Source organism: Liolophura sinensis, chromosome 1, assembly GCF_032854445.1.
Source record: "Liolophura sinensis isolate JHLJ2023 chromosome 1, CUHK_Ljap_v2, whole genome shotgun sequence".
Lineage (NCBI taxonomy): Eukaryota > Metazoa > Mollusca > Polyplacophora > Chitonida > Chitonidae > Liolophura > Liolophura sinensis.
The window spans coordinates 34,404,817-34,416,992 of NC_088295.1; the positions used below are offsets into that span (position 1 = coordinate 34,404,817).

General features: G+C 36.7%; 1 protein-coding gene across 4 annotated transcripts in view; it reads left to right on the forward strand.

The window, feature by feature from the left end:
- Positions 1-20: 20 nt before the first annotated feature.
- Positions 21-12,176, forward strand: part of LOC135462003 (rho GTPase-activating protein 44-like) — a 41,160-nt gene continuing 29,004 nt past the window's right edge. For 3 of the 4 annotated variants that reach the window (XM_064739328.1, XM_064739330.1, XM_064739331.1), the window contains exon 1: positions 21-210. In XM_064739328.1, the coding sequence (XP_064595398.1) occupies positions 140-210 (71 nt within the window). In that variant the 5' untranslated portion in view covers positions 21-139. Of the gene's footprint in view, positions 211-10,078; positions 10,210-12,176 lie in introns of those variants that run through there. The other variant, XM_064739329.1, reaches the window with a different exon arrangement.

Below are 12,176 nucleotides of genomic sequence, written 5' to 3' on the forward strand. Positions count from 1 at the left end.
TGTCGGTGACTGTCGTCTTACTTCCGGGGTTTGGCTATTGAGTTCGGTTGGTTTTAGCGAAAATTGAGTGATTGCAAACATGATTGAAGTGAACTAGACAGCCGCTGCAGATGTTGGAAGAAGACATTAATGTTAAACAATGTGGAAGAAGGACACGCTGCGGAAAAACTTTCTGCGAGTAAAACAGTTTGCGGACCAGAATCTTGGAAGGTGTGTCAAGTTTTCACATGTTCACTTGTTTCTTCTTCTGTAGTATTTAAGTGTTACCGATCACTTTTGCTTTTGTTAATGTTTTAACAGACAACCGCTCTCATGTGTCATATTTTCTCTTCAGAATTAGTGATTGACACATCTGACTAGAAGATTTTGACAGGGTATTTCCTGTTTCTTGAAAAAAGGTGGTGTGTGTAGTTGGGCGTCTGTCAATATATTTTTTATTTTTGACAGATTTGGATTTTGACATTGACAGCTATTGAACTGAAAATGTAATTTCTCCATTGTATCAGTTGATGTCAACATTTATGCTTTTAAGCAGAGTAGTAACCGTTTGGGATATCACATTTACTCAGTTTAGCCAAGTCTGAGAACAGCCACACTAATTTGTAGGGCCTGTGAGATGCACAAGTTAATGGGATTTCCATATGAGAAACACTTTCATGGAAGCTTCGTCCATAGAGAAAAAAGTTGTTGTTCATGGCAGTATCATATATTGAACACAACCATGGAAACTTAGCCATCACTTGTCTTAAAGGAGAAGAAAATTTAAATATCAATCAAATATTATTGGAAAGAGTATACATTTCCTCGCAGGTGCATGCCATAAAAAAATTCTAATATGTACCTCAAGGTGATAAATTATGAATAAAGTCATCGCCAAAATCTGCTGTGGGCGACTCCATTTTGCCTAAGAACTAGTCCTGAAGTCTTCTGTGTTAGGAGGAGAATTGCCAGCAGAAAATGCTGAAGTGCAGTTTGTAGATTTCTGGTAGAATTCTTCTTCCCAGATGGTAGCGAACAGCACAGTTCATCTTCCACTTGACGATCGGGAAGCTGGAATGTTGGACGCAAGTTCCGAGTTTACATGAACAAGCCAACATTTTTAACGACTCTCATTTGCTGAGAGGCAACACACCCTCAGCATACATTACAGGTTGTTAAAGATATAGAACGCAGTGGACTCAACAATTTATGCCAGCTTTGCCGTTTTCAGGCTTTACGTCTATGGCCAGGAAAAATCACTAAATTATGCAGTAGGCACCACCAAATATGAAAAAATGTGCTCTTTTCAGTCTGTAGTGTCATTTTTTAAAATTTTCTTCTCCTTTAAGTTTTATGTGGAGAGTAGTGTCTGTGGAGGTATAATTTCTTCAGATGAATTACATATATGATGTTTAATTACCCAAAGAATGATAGCCATAAGAATGTAGTGTACCGGTACTTTGATAAATGTTTCATGGGAGTCATACAACCATTTTCTTTAACCTGTATGTCTGATGATATCGACGGAGTGAAGTATTGTTAAGGCTTCACTCTAGAGCTGAATAATGCTTCTCTTTTCAACACAACAGGATGACTAAGTGTAGCAGTCAAACACGGATGTTTAAATTAGACAATTAGAATGTACATACAATTTTTTTCCATACAACTGTGGTGAGATGATTTCAACAAATGGAAAGTGTGTGGCTTTTTATTTTTTTAAACCTAACTGACTGAAGTTAGAAGTACGTAAAGATGAAAGAAAGGTATTTGGACATCAATAATTACAGTTTAATTGCAAGCTTGATGCAATAGATGGATATTGAATATGGGTGCACAGTTGCACATAGATATGAATAGAGAGAGTTTGTTTATATAAGTTACATGACCAGGTGGATAATTACTTAATATTAAATATTTATTTTGTATTGATCCATTAATGAAACAAATAGATCGATATCTATATATGTATATGTTTTAGTATGATGAAAACACCTGTCAAATAAACAGACAAATAAATAAAAAAAATTGTTACATCCCCTGATGCTGGGGTGCAGGTAGCTACTGTAGGTTAAACAACTGTTGTATGACGCTGGTAATTTAACCATGGCCGTGCAAATCAGATGTGAACAGCTTATGTGCTGAATAATTAAAATTGTGGTCTGTGGAGGTAGAAGTGTCAATAATACATGTATGTTGTATTTGGTAACATATTATTATTAACCAAACCCACAACCAGTGCGTTTGGTTGGGTATCATTAAAATTGTTATTCTCCTGTTTCAGTGGCCACATATACTTGTCTGAATATGACTTAGTATTAGCCTGAGAATATATGAATGTGAAAGCTGCTGTTTTCCAACATTTATTAGGTTTCTAATTTAACTTTCATTTACCCTTTTTAAACTTATCATTGCCTCCTTGTTTGTATTATGAGAATTGACACTTGCCACTTGATTAGAGAGTGTTTGTGGATTTATTTGAGAAGGATTAAATGATCTTGTTCACTTTTTTTAAGCCCACTTCAGGACTAATTAATCATTTCTACAAAAAAAGATATGTTGAATCAATAGTGTATACATGTGTACACGTAAAATCATTCCAAATGAAAATATTTGCCCTTGATTTAATGATTACAGCACTTCTTGTTGACCATGGATTTATGTTAACACTCTGGCTCAGTCTTATTATAAACACACGTCCCCCCAGCCCTACCCCACCCAATACATTAGACCAAGGTATATTAATTATGACTTTCACAATGCCCACCAACCATGCAACCAAAAACAAGTTCAACCCAAAAATTCTACAAAAACGTTGAGTGTAATCTTGTATTCATGCAGCCACCTCCTTCGTTTTTATTTGACTTACAGGTGTAACTTTTTAACCTCTTTACAGCATAGGTGAAGTATTATACATGTGTACAAGGGGTGTATGGTGATAACTCTTAACCTACATGTACATGTATATACATATAGTAGTCAGTTGAAGTCCCTTTTATTGCATTCATTAACTTTTGGAGTGAAACTAAGCTAATCTGCATTGATATCATTGATGCATTGATATGTCCTTTTTACCTTCATCATTCTAATTAGGCTATTGACTGGAGTGTGTCTATTTATAGAGCATGTGAGATGCATCATGATAAACATCTTACTCAAGCCATTTTTTCCCCTTGGGTATGACTAAAAGTAGAAAGGGCCAGTGCCCACACTTTATTTGTTTATTTTGCCAATACCTGTACTGTTTTCTGTTCATAACTGGCATTTTTATGATCACCTTTTATGTTGTATGCTGTGCATAATTCATGATTAATTCGGCTTGTACTGAGTGTGGAATAACCATATCTTATATCGCCTACATCAAGAGAATACAATCTATAGATATCTAAAATAGCCATAACAATAAACTGATATTTAAAATTGCTGTAATGTAAAAATATTGCATGTTTACATCCATGTATTGTTGTTTATTATGCATTTGTCATTGTCATGTATGATAAATGTATTGTATATCTATAGTTCAACTGTTTCATAAATTGCATGCAGACAAATACAACACACAGTTGGCCTGTTGGAGTGGTGAGTGAGTGCTTGAGGTTTAACGTCATACTCAACAATTTTCAGTCATGTGACGACGAAGGAATCCTTAGGGTGCATATAATGTGCCTACTTGTAGCAGGACGGATTTCCACTGCTCTTTTATCTAGTGCTGCTTCACTGCTTCCGCCCCGCCCGAGCCATTACACTGATACAGGCCAACCAGTCGTTGCACTATCCTCTTCATGCTGAACGCCAAGCGAGGAAGTTACAACTTTCTCTTTTAAGGTCTTAGGTGTGACCCGACCCAGGATTGATCGTGGATCTACTGCTCCCGTAGCGGACGCTCTACCAACTGTTCAAATGTCAAAGGGTATGAAATACCCTTGACTAGTGCATTAGTTGGTGTATTCGTTATCTTGTGAGTTCATGTGGTTTTGTCCAGTCTTCTCCACAGCTATTTAAACCGGACACAGTGAGAGAAAATTAACTTTTTTATGGCATACAAAAATTTAGACATGTATCTGTACATATAAAATGAATAGGTAAACTTCCTACAGATCTATACATATGTACATGCAAAGGTCCAGTAACTGTTAACTTGTCATTGAATAAGTTTGCATGGACTTGAATGCATCCCTGATGTAACAGAGTATATCAGCTATGAGGCAGAATGCTGGTATTAAATGTACACATACTAGTTTTAATGCACCTGTGGTTTTTAGACTTCAAGGGAAAAATTCAGATATGAAAGCCTGATGTTCTGTCTGATGTTCTCTGAGGCCATATTCCTCTGTGCATGACTGAGTTAATTAATTACCTGTTTGTCTTATTCTACAGGATCTGTGTTGGCTAACATGTTTAAAGCTCATAAGTTCCACAGCAGTCATGATACTAATATGCTACCTTTGATCCACACTTCACTTGTCATCTGATATTGTCAAGGGTATTTATTTTTTGTTATTTTTATTTATTTATTTTTTTTTTTTTATTTTTTTTTTATAACCATGTGTCAGTTCTGTAAGTCCTCTTGTGATGAATGCAAGCCAAATGCACATAAGTGGCTTACTCATAAGTCTCTTACAGGACAAGGTAGCCGCCTGTCTCCATAATTTAACGAGGAAACAAACATGTAATTACAATCTTTCACAGATTATGGGCAAAAATGTCCTGATTTACTTTTGTGAAAGAGAAGCTATAGATGAAAGAACCTCAACATAGATACACTTACATGTAGCTACCATATACATTACCTGCAGCAGGCTTTAAGGCTTTCAAATTAGCATTGAATTATCCCATTTCTTTTCTGTGTGATTTCTAGTCTATTGAAAAGAAGTAAGCACCTCATGTCGTATTATTTACAAGTCTCTATGATACTTAGGCATGAATGCTTACATCTGACTTACACGCTACATGCAGACCTATCCAATGGGAAATCTACACTCAAATGCATATGTAATGCAAAGGCGGCACATTTTTTAATCCCGTGAGCTGGCGCTAGTGTAAAGGAGGACATCAAGCCATTGTGACATCAAGAATGGATTGTAGCGTAATGTCTACACCTTCACAATGTATCAGTTTCTATTGTAACGCCATACTGTTTTTAATTTGCCGTCAATAAAATGACATCAAGGTCCTGCTGCTGGGCAGTTGACAAGTCCCCATTGTAATGGGAGACAGTTGTTGTAAGCAGGAATTAATTGTGGTCATTTTGTGTGGAGTATAAGCAGCAGTGCCTTGATCATATGAAGTCAATACTTTTTTCATTGTGTTATGTGGACAGCTACAATTTTTCCCCAAGATAAAGCAAACATTTCTGACTTGTGTGACATACATATAGATTAAATACATGTAATTTGTATTCCCAATATGGAAGCCTTAAAATGTATATCTTGAGAGCTCAATTATACCCTGGACTGATATCGTACAGAAAATAGGGCATATACAATTGTACGTACATATCGTGGACATAATCTATAACAGTGTAATAGTTTTGCTGCCTCTGTTTCAGTTTCGGGGGATAAACTTGTCTTCAAAATGACTACCCTAATTCTTCTAAAATTTGGAACAGGTATTAGTAGTGTTGAAAGTAGTATGTTACATTTTGTTAACAGCCTTTTGGAAAAGTAAAGATATGAGTATATTGTTTATTAGATGGTCTAACCATGTGAGAAAAAAAGAACTCAATATTCCTGCTAAAATTACAGATATATTGGCTAAAATGAGCAGACCAGGTGTCCTAAAAATTAGAAGAAATAGGTTAGCCTTAGTGAGTAGTCAGTATCCTGAATGAGGTGAAATGGAATACATGTGTAAGATCTGATGATAATGATGAACTTAATGCTAATACCATGTAGTGAGTCAGTGAAACACACACTTGTAGATGTTTAATTTAAAGCTGTTGGACCATTGACAGTAAAGTATTTGAGGTGTGCATGGTACATGTACTGGGTGTGCCTTTAGTAAGCCTGGAGCTGTTGTAGCTAAGGTGCAGGCTCTACAGTCGTGGTGACTCATAAAGCAGATGGTCTGTATACACTATTTAGAGGATGATAATTGCTGTATTGTAGTGTATAATATTGCATACGTGTAGGTACTGCATTTATAAGTATTATACCCATATGCTAATTATCATACCTCTAGTGCTTACAGTTGCTCACATGTATTAGACATAGAATTGGAACTTCCCTAGTTTTGCTTTATTTAGTTCAATACCAGAGTGATGGTTTGCTAAGAGAATACACTGACACACCGTACAGTTAATATTGCTGGTGGTTGATCAGTACTTGTCATCTTGATGGTAGGGTTAGCATGTGTCATTATAGGCTGTCAGTATGGGTGTCATGATAAGGCAGGTTAAATGATTGCAGTAGTCACTGATGTTGTCTGCTTCTACCTTAATATCCTTAATTATTTTCCCTTATAAATATCGGACACTCATTATTGTTGTATTTGGTGATTTGTCAAATTAGAAGAGTTCAGCTAAACTTTCCAGGGACAACAACCCTTTGTCAGTAATGACCCAGAATTCCAATCAAACCAAATGCTGGTTCCTTCCTTTTAGTATATATGTAATTAGACATATTATGTGTAGAAAGAGATGCCAAAAAGCCTATAACCTCTACAGACTTCAAGATCAGACGGGCTTCCTAAATAGGGTCATGAGTAACTTTCTCATCACCTCACGATATTAAGTTACTCACTATATGTTCTATGGTAATATCTGAGAGGCCTTGTGACATGTCTGTGATAATTATCTTGTCTTTGCCACTCTTGATATTCATGACTGTATACTAATACGGGTCACACCACATTACAGGGTGGATTGAGATCACTGTAAACAATGAATAGCACTTGTTGGCATTAAGAGTCATATACCATGTACATGTATACTGGTATACTAATTGTGTCAATGTTATTGTCTTTGCTGGCTGGAACTTGACTGCCCTTATTTTGAAGTGGTTTGAGTGATCCAGGTACATGCACATATCTCGGTATCACCGTTCACAATGTACATGTTTGTTGACGTGTGATGTCTTAGCCCATTTAAAAGATGTTATTGTGTAGACGTTTTGCCCATGAATATACTGTTCAGTAAAGCAGGTGATGGACCAGTTCGTGTTGTTATTTCTGTGAAATACAACTGTGTTAATGTGTAACCAGAATAGTTTGTCTGTTCACAGTGTGTCCTGTCGGAAGACCTGGGAGCCAACCCAGGTCGGGTCTTACAGAAGACTTTAAAAATTGTTCTTCCTGCTGCCTTGCTTGGGGTTCAGCACTGAGAGGTTAGAGCAAGGAACAGGACTGGTTTACATGTGCAATGTGTCTGCCAGGGTGTGGTGTTCTGCCTGGTGGCTTTGACATGATACTTTTGTGGCCGCAGCACTTTGGCGGCATGAACTCACCCTGCCACAAGCAGACACAATATACCGGTACATGTGTGTACACACACCTGATTCATCCTTCTCGTCATATTACTGAAAAATTGTTAAGTATGATGTAAAACCTCAAGCATACATACATACATACATACAGTGTATTCTGATAATTGCCACAGCACACCCAGTCAGTCAGTTTCCATGCGCTTTGCTGATTAGGTTACTGCTTAAACTGTCTATAAATCATTGACATCAAATGTGTAAGTGTTACTAATAAACTGTTTGCCTTATTAAAAATATTGCATATGAATAGCTTTGCTCATTTATATAGAATTTCACTTGCTGTTATTTTTTGTTTTATGGCATATACAAGCTTACTGTGAGAGCACAATACAGATGGCTGAACTTATGGTTTTTCGGTTATGCTATGTTATGGTATCACATGCATGGAACTTAAACAAAAAGCCACTTGTGTGAGTTCTTTGTGATATTCATGCACCTCAAAGCTTCACCTACAAACTGGTATTCAAACTCATACATTGTTGGGTTTCAAAAATGATTCATCATTAGATTTAATTTATCGAAATGCTCTGCTGACAGTATGCAGGTACATGTATTTGGCCAAGTCAGAAGGTAATTCATGTACTTCGTTGAAATACAGTTTTCAATGAATTGAAATAAATATTTGTTCATTATATGTCAGGTTGACATGCTCTTGCAGTTGGCTCCTATGAGCTATTAACAACCTGCCTGTACATCTTAATATGGGAAAAGCTGAGTTTTTAAAGGTCACTACGAGGGTTTCAGGATGAATGTGGCTGCTGTCAGTCACTACAGTGTATGGTTTGCCAAAAGTAGTTTTCATTTATCCTGATAATTGTAAACCCTACAAAACAATGTGAACACACATGGGCATGTAGAAGTACATTCAATCTGTACATGTACGCTCATGAGCGGGGTTATTTTGGACTGTCTCACATCAGTGTAGTCACAAACCCTTCATTGTTTCAGACTTCTCTGACAGAAGAACAGTGTCCCCGCTATAAGCCTTACACATCTGCAGGTAGATTTAGCTCCAAACATGGAGGTTTGTTTTGGACGGTTTCATTACAGTCTAAACACTAGCAGCAGGCCTTAGTTTGCTCTGAGTACACCATGCTCACATGTAGGCGGGTACAGTTTCTATGATTGGCCAGGTTTCTGTGTGCGAAATTTGTGATCTGGAGGACACCACCTGGCTGTTTTAGTCTGTGCTTCTTACACAGACTTTTTACGGGCAAGGCTGATTGTATCATAGTACTTGCCAGGGGATATTGCAATTCTGCCATGTGCTGCAGATTGTTGCTTCAAATAGAATGTGAAAGCTGGTCTTTTCTGCACCTGCAAGTGTGTTTCCTTGATTGCTACAACAGCATAAGTTTATATGTTGATATAAACACGGATATTACAAAAAATAGATTATGTATAAGTTTGCTATTCTCTTCATTTGATAGAAAAGGCTGGATATTTAGAAATTTACTTCCTGTTAAGCCTAATTGTTCTAATTTTTGGGACACCTAGTCTACTTTTTTAAGCCAATATACATGTAATTGTAAAAGGAGTATTTAGTTCCCTTTTTTTCACATGGTTAGTCCAGCTAATGAACAACATTTTCATATTTTTAAGTTTCAAAAAACTGAGAGAGAAATGTAATTCTTCGCTTTCAGCACCACAAATATGTCAATTTTCAGCACCACAAATATGAACAATTTGAAGGTACTCCTTTCCCAACACCCTGACCAGTTATGTAAATGAACATCTATACTGTTAGAGGTACAATAAAAGGCAAGCCTTTGCCTGTGTTTAGACACAATACAGGGGTTCACCTAAGTACATCTCATATGTCAACCCAGCAACAATGACCTCACCCATTCTGAAGCTCCCTCTTTGATGAGCTGATCACTTGTAGGATGTTGTGATTCTGTCAGTCTGGCTGATTTTCTAGGTAAGGATGACAGGTTCAGCATTACACCTATGTCTTCACAGCCAGCCCTTGTGTGCTTCAGGTATCCATCCTGCACTGAGAGCCAAGGATCAGGTTGTTACCTGTGTAGCCATGTAGGCATGTACTGTGCTACTGTTTTGTTGAGGTGAAAGTGTTATTAAATGTACATGATGCATGCCTTTAAAAACACTTTATATCAGGACATCAACACTTCACACATGTGCATTGTTTTTCCCCTTTCTTTCTAATCTCGTTAAGCACTTCTGGTTGAAAGTATTTTTGCATTAAATCTCTACAGGACTTGATGTTAAGGCACATGTCACCTAGACCCAAATAGAAAGAGTGCTACACTGTTTAATTTCTCTATATTATATGTCATTTGTCAATACAAACTAACTTTATTTTGTGATTCTAGAAGCAGGTTAGTTACAGTACTCTAACTTTTTGGGTAGAATTTGTTTATGGAAAAGCCGATGTGTTTATATCCAGAGTTTATAGGATGGAGCCACAAACAAGTAAAAGTTTACATCCTGTACTTGAAATCTGGCAGGAAACATCTGCAGTGATTACGCAGTCGTTTTGCATATACACTGTGTCGGGACATTGCTGGTAGAGTACAATATAGATTTGTCCAAGGTAAAATGCTCTGGGTGAGCTCCACAATTCCACACAACTGTAAGGTTGGGATTTACTAGGGAGCGACTTCTTTTCATATCTACAATTATTGATGTGAAATGATTATGTGAGAGCAGTCAAATTCTGTGGAAAGATCAGAAACTTTTTGATGAATGTTGAAAGGATCTGTACCTGCATCGGTTGGGTTTGGGCCTTTCTGTAAGTATTCGCAAATACAGATAAAACAATACTGTAAATCTTCAACATTTTCAACCTTTTTCAGTGGAATTTGTGCATACAGTTATTATCAAAATGATTTGTTAGTGTCACAAAAGATGGAAGCTTCATAAATCTGTGCAAGTTATGTGTCTACACCCCCTAGTTCTCTCAGTATGTTTCAAAATATTGGTTGCATAAGTGGTTGAAAAGAATGAAAGAATTAGAGTACATGTGGGTTAGTTTAGTTGAGCTGTACTTGGTGTTGGGGGGGGGAGGGAGGGGGGCATCAGCATCCAACGTTTCCAGGCTTCTTCAGGTGGATGCTGGCTTACATGTACTATGTAAGTGTTAAAACACATGTATTGATGATACATGCTGGACACAAATGAAATTCAAGCTATATTTCTTATTTTTTGAACTCCTGAATAGTGGTTGCCAGTATGTATATGACCCAAAAAAAAAAAAAATTACTGCCAGCAGGGTGTTAATAGCAATCAGCACTAATTGCCTGTTTCCTTGGAAAGGTTCTGTTTGTTGCATGTAATTAACCAATAAGATGAATTATGGCATTTTTTTTATTACTGGCTAATTTGAAGGTTAAACATTGTATTAACTAGGTAGGGTTTTCCTAATATTTACACTGAATAGCTGCATCAAGAACTGGAGTCGTTTGGCCACTAGCTCTATGTGTATATGCAGTTGGTGATTCTGCCACAGAGACAGGCTACCAATCTTCTGATTATGTACATGTAGTCTTCCTTGAAAGCTTACAGCCTTCTGGTATATGTACAGTTTCAACGTCATTTTGTGGATTTATGTGTACTTACAAGTACTGGTACAGTAAATATGCACACAGTCTAAAATTTTTGATTGCCTCAAATTAAAAAAAAATAGTGGCCTAGTGTAACTACAGAAGATTACATGTATAAACATGTAATTATTGATATGGCTCATGAATTATTTCCTCACAGGATTTCACATGAATTTTGAATTCTGTTTTTATGCCAGAGTGTGTAACTCAACCTATGCCTTTATACCATGTAAAAATTGTGTCAATTTTAGAATTATGCTTCTTGGTGAGGACAACAAGAAAGATCATGCAAGTGAAAAATTAGAATGAAAATATCTGAAGATACTATTCCGACAGTTCATTTAAGTTTTGGTTTATGCTGCTTTTAGCACCCGAATGGTTGTAGTCAATGTAAATTAAAGGAAGTTCAAAGAACCACCACATATTGCTACATGTCTGAATAATTTATTTATTTATTTATTTGTTTACTTACCCTACTTCTTCAATCTTTTCCTGTGCCTCTGGAACCAATAATGTGAAACAGAACCATTGGGTTTAGAGATATAATTTGCAAAGTATTATGAAGCTTGCATCTTTAGTGACATAAACAGATCACTTTAGCATCATATTTATAATAATTGTATGCATAATTTCTGCTGAAAAAAGGGGCTTAAGTGGTGAAAGGTTGAAGATTTACAGTATATTTATTTGATTTTGATTAGTTTGATTATTTTGATTCAGCGTTTATCACCATTTAGCACACCCACTGTAATGGTTTACAGTACAATAGTGGAGAATTAGCGCAGAAAAAAACTGCGAATCTCCTTACAGGTTAAGTTTCTTTCAAATCTCCATGCAGCCCACCTGCCTGAGCAGCGGGAATTTGGTTGAAAAACAGTATCAAATCTGTTCACCTGTTGTGTAAATAAAGATGGAAATACAGTGTAGCCTCGATGAAAGACACCTCAATATAACGCGTAATCAGATATAATGTGAGCCAAGTCTTGTCCCCTAAAAATCTGTGGTGTGTTTTTATGTGATAAGGCCTAGATTTCCAATGACAACAACTAAAACTGTAAAGGAATAAAGATTTTTGGCCAAGGAGATCTGTGTAAATAACACGACATCATTCGCTTCATTTCCTACTGTTGGTGTGTCACCCAGGTGTTATTTGATA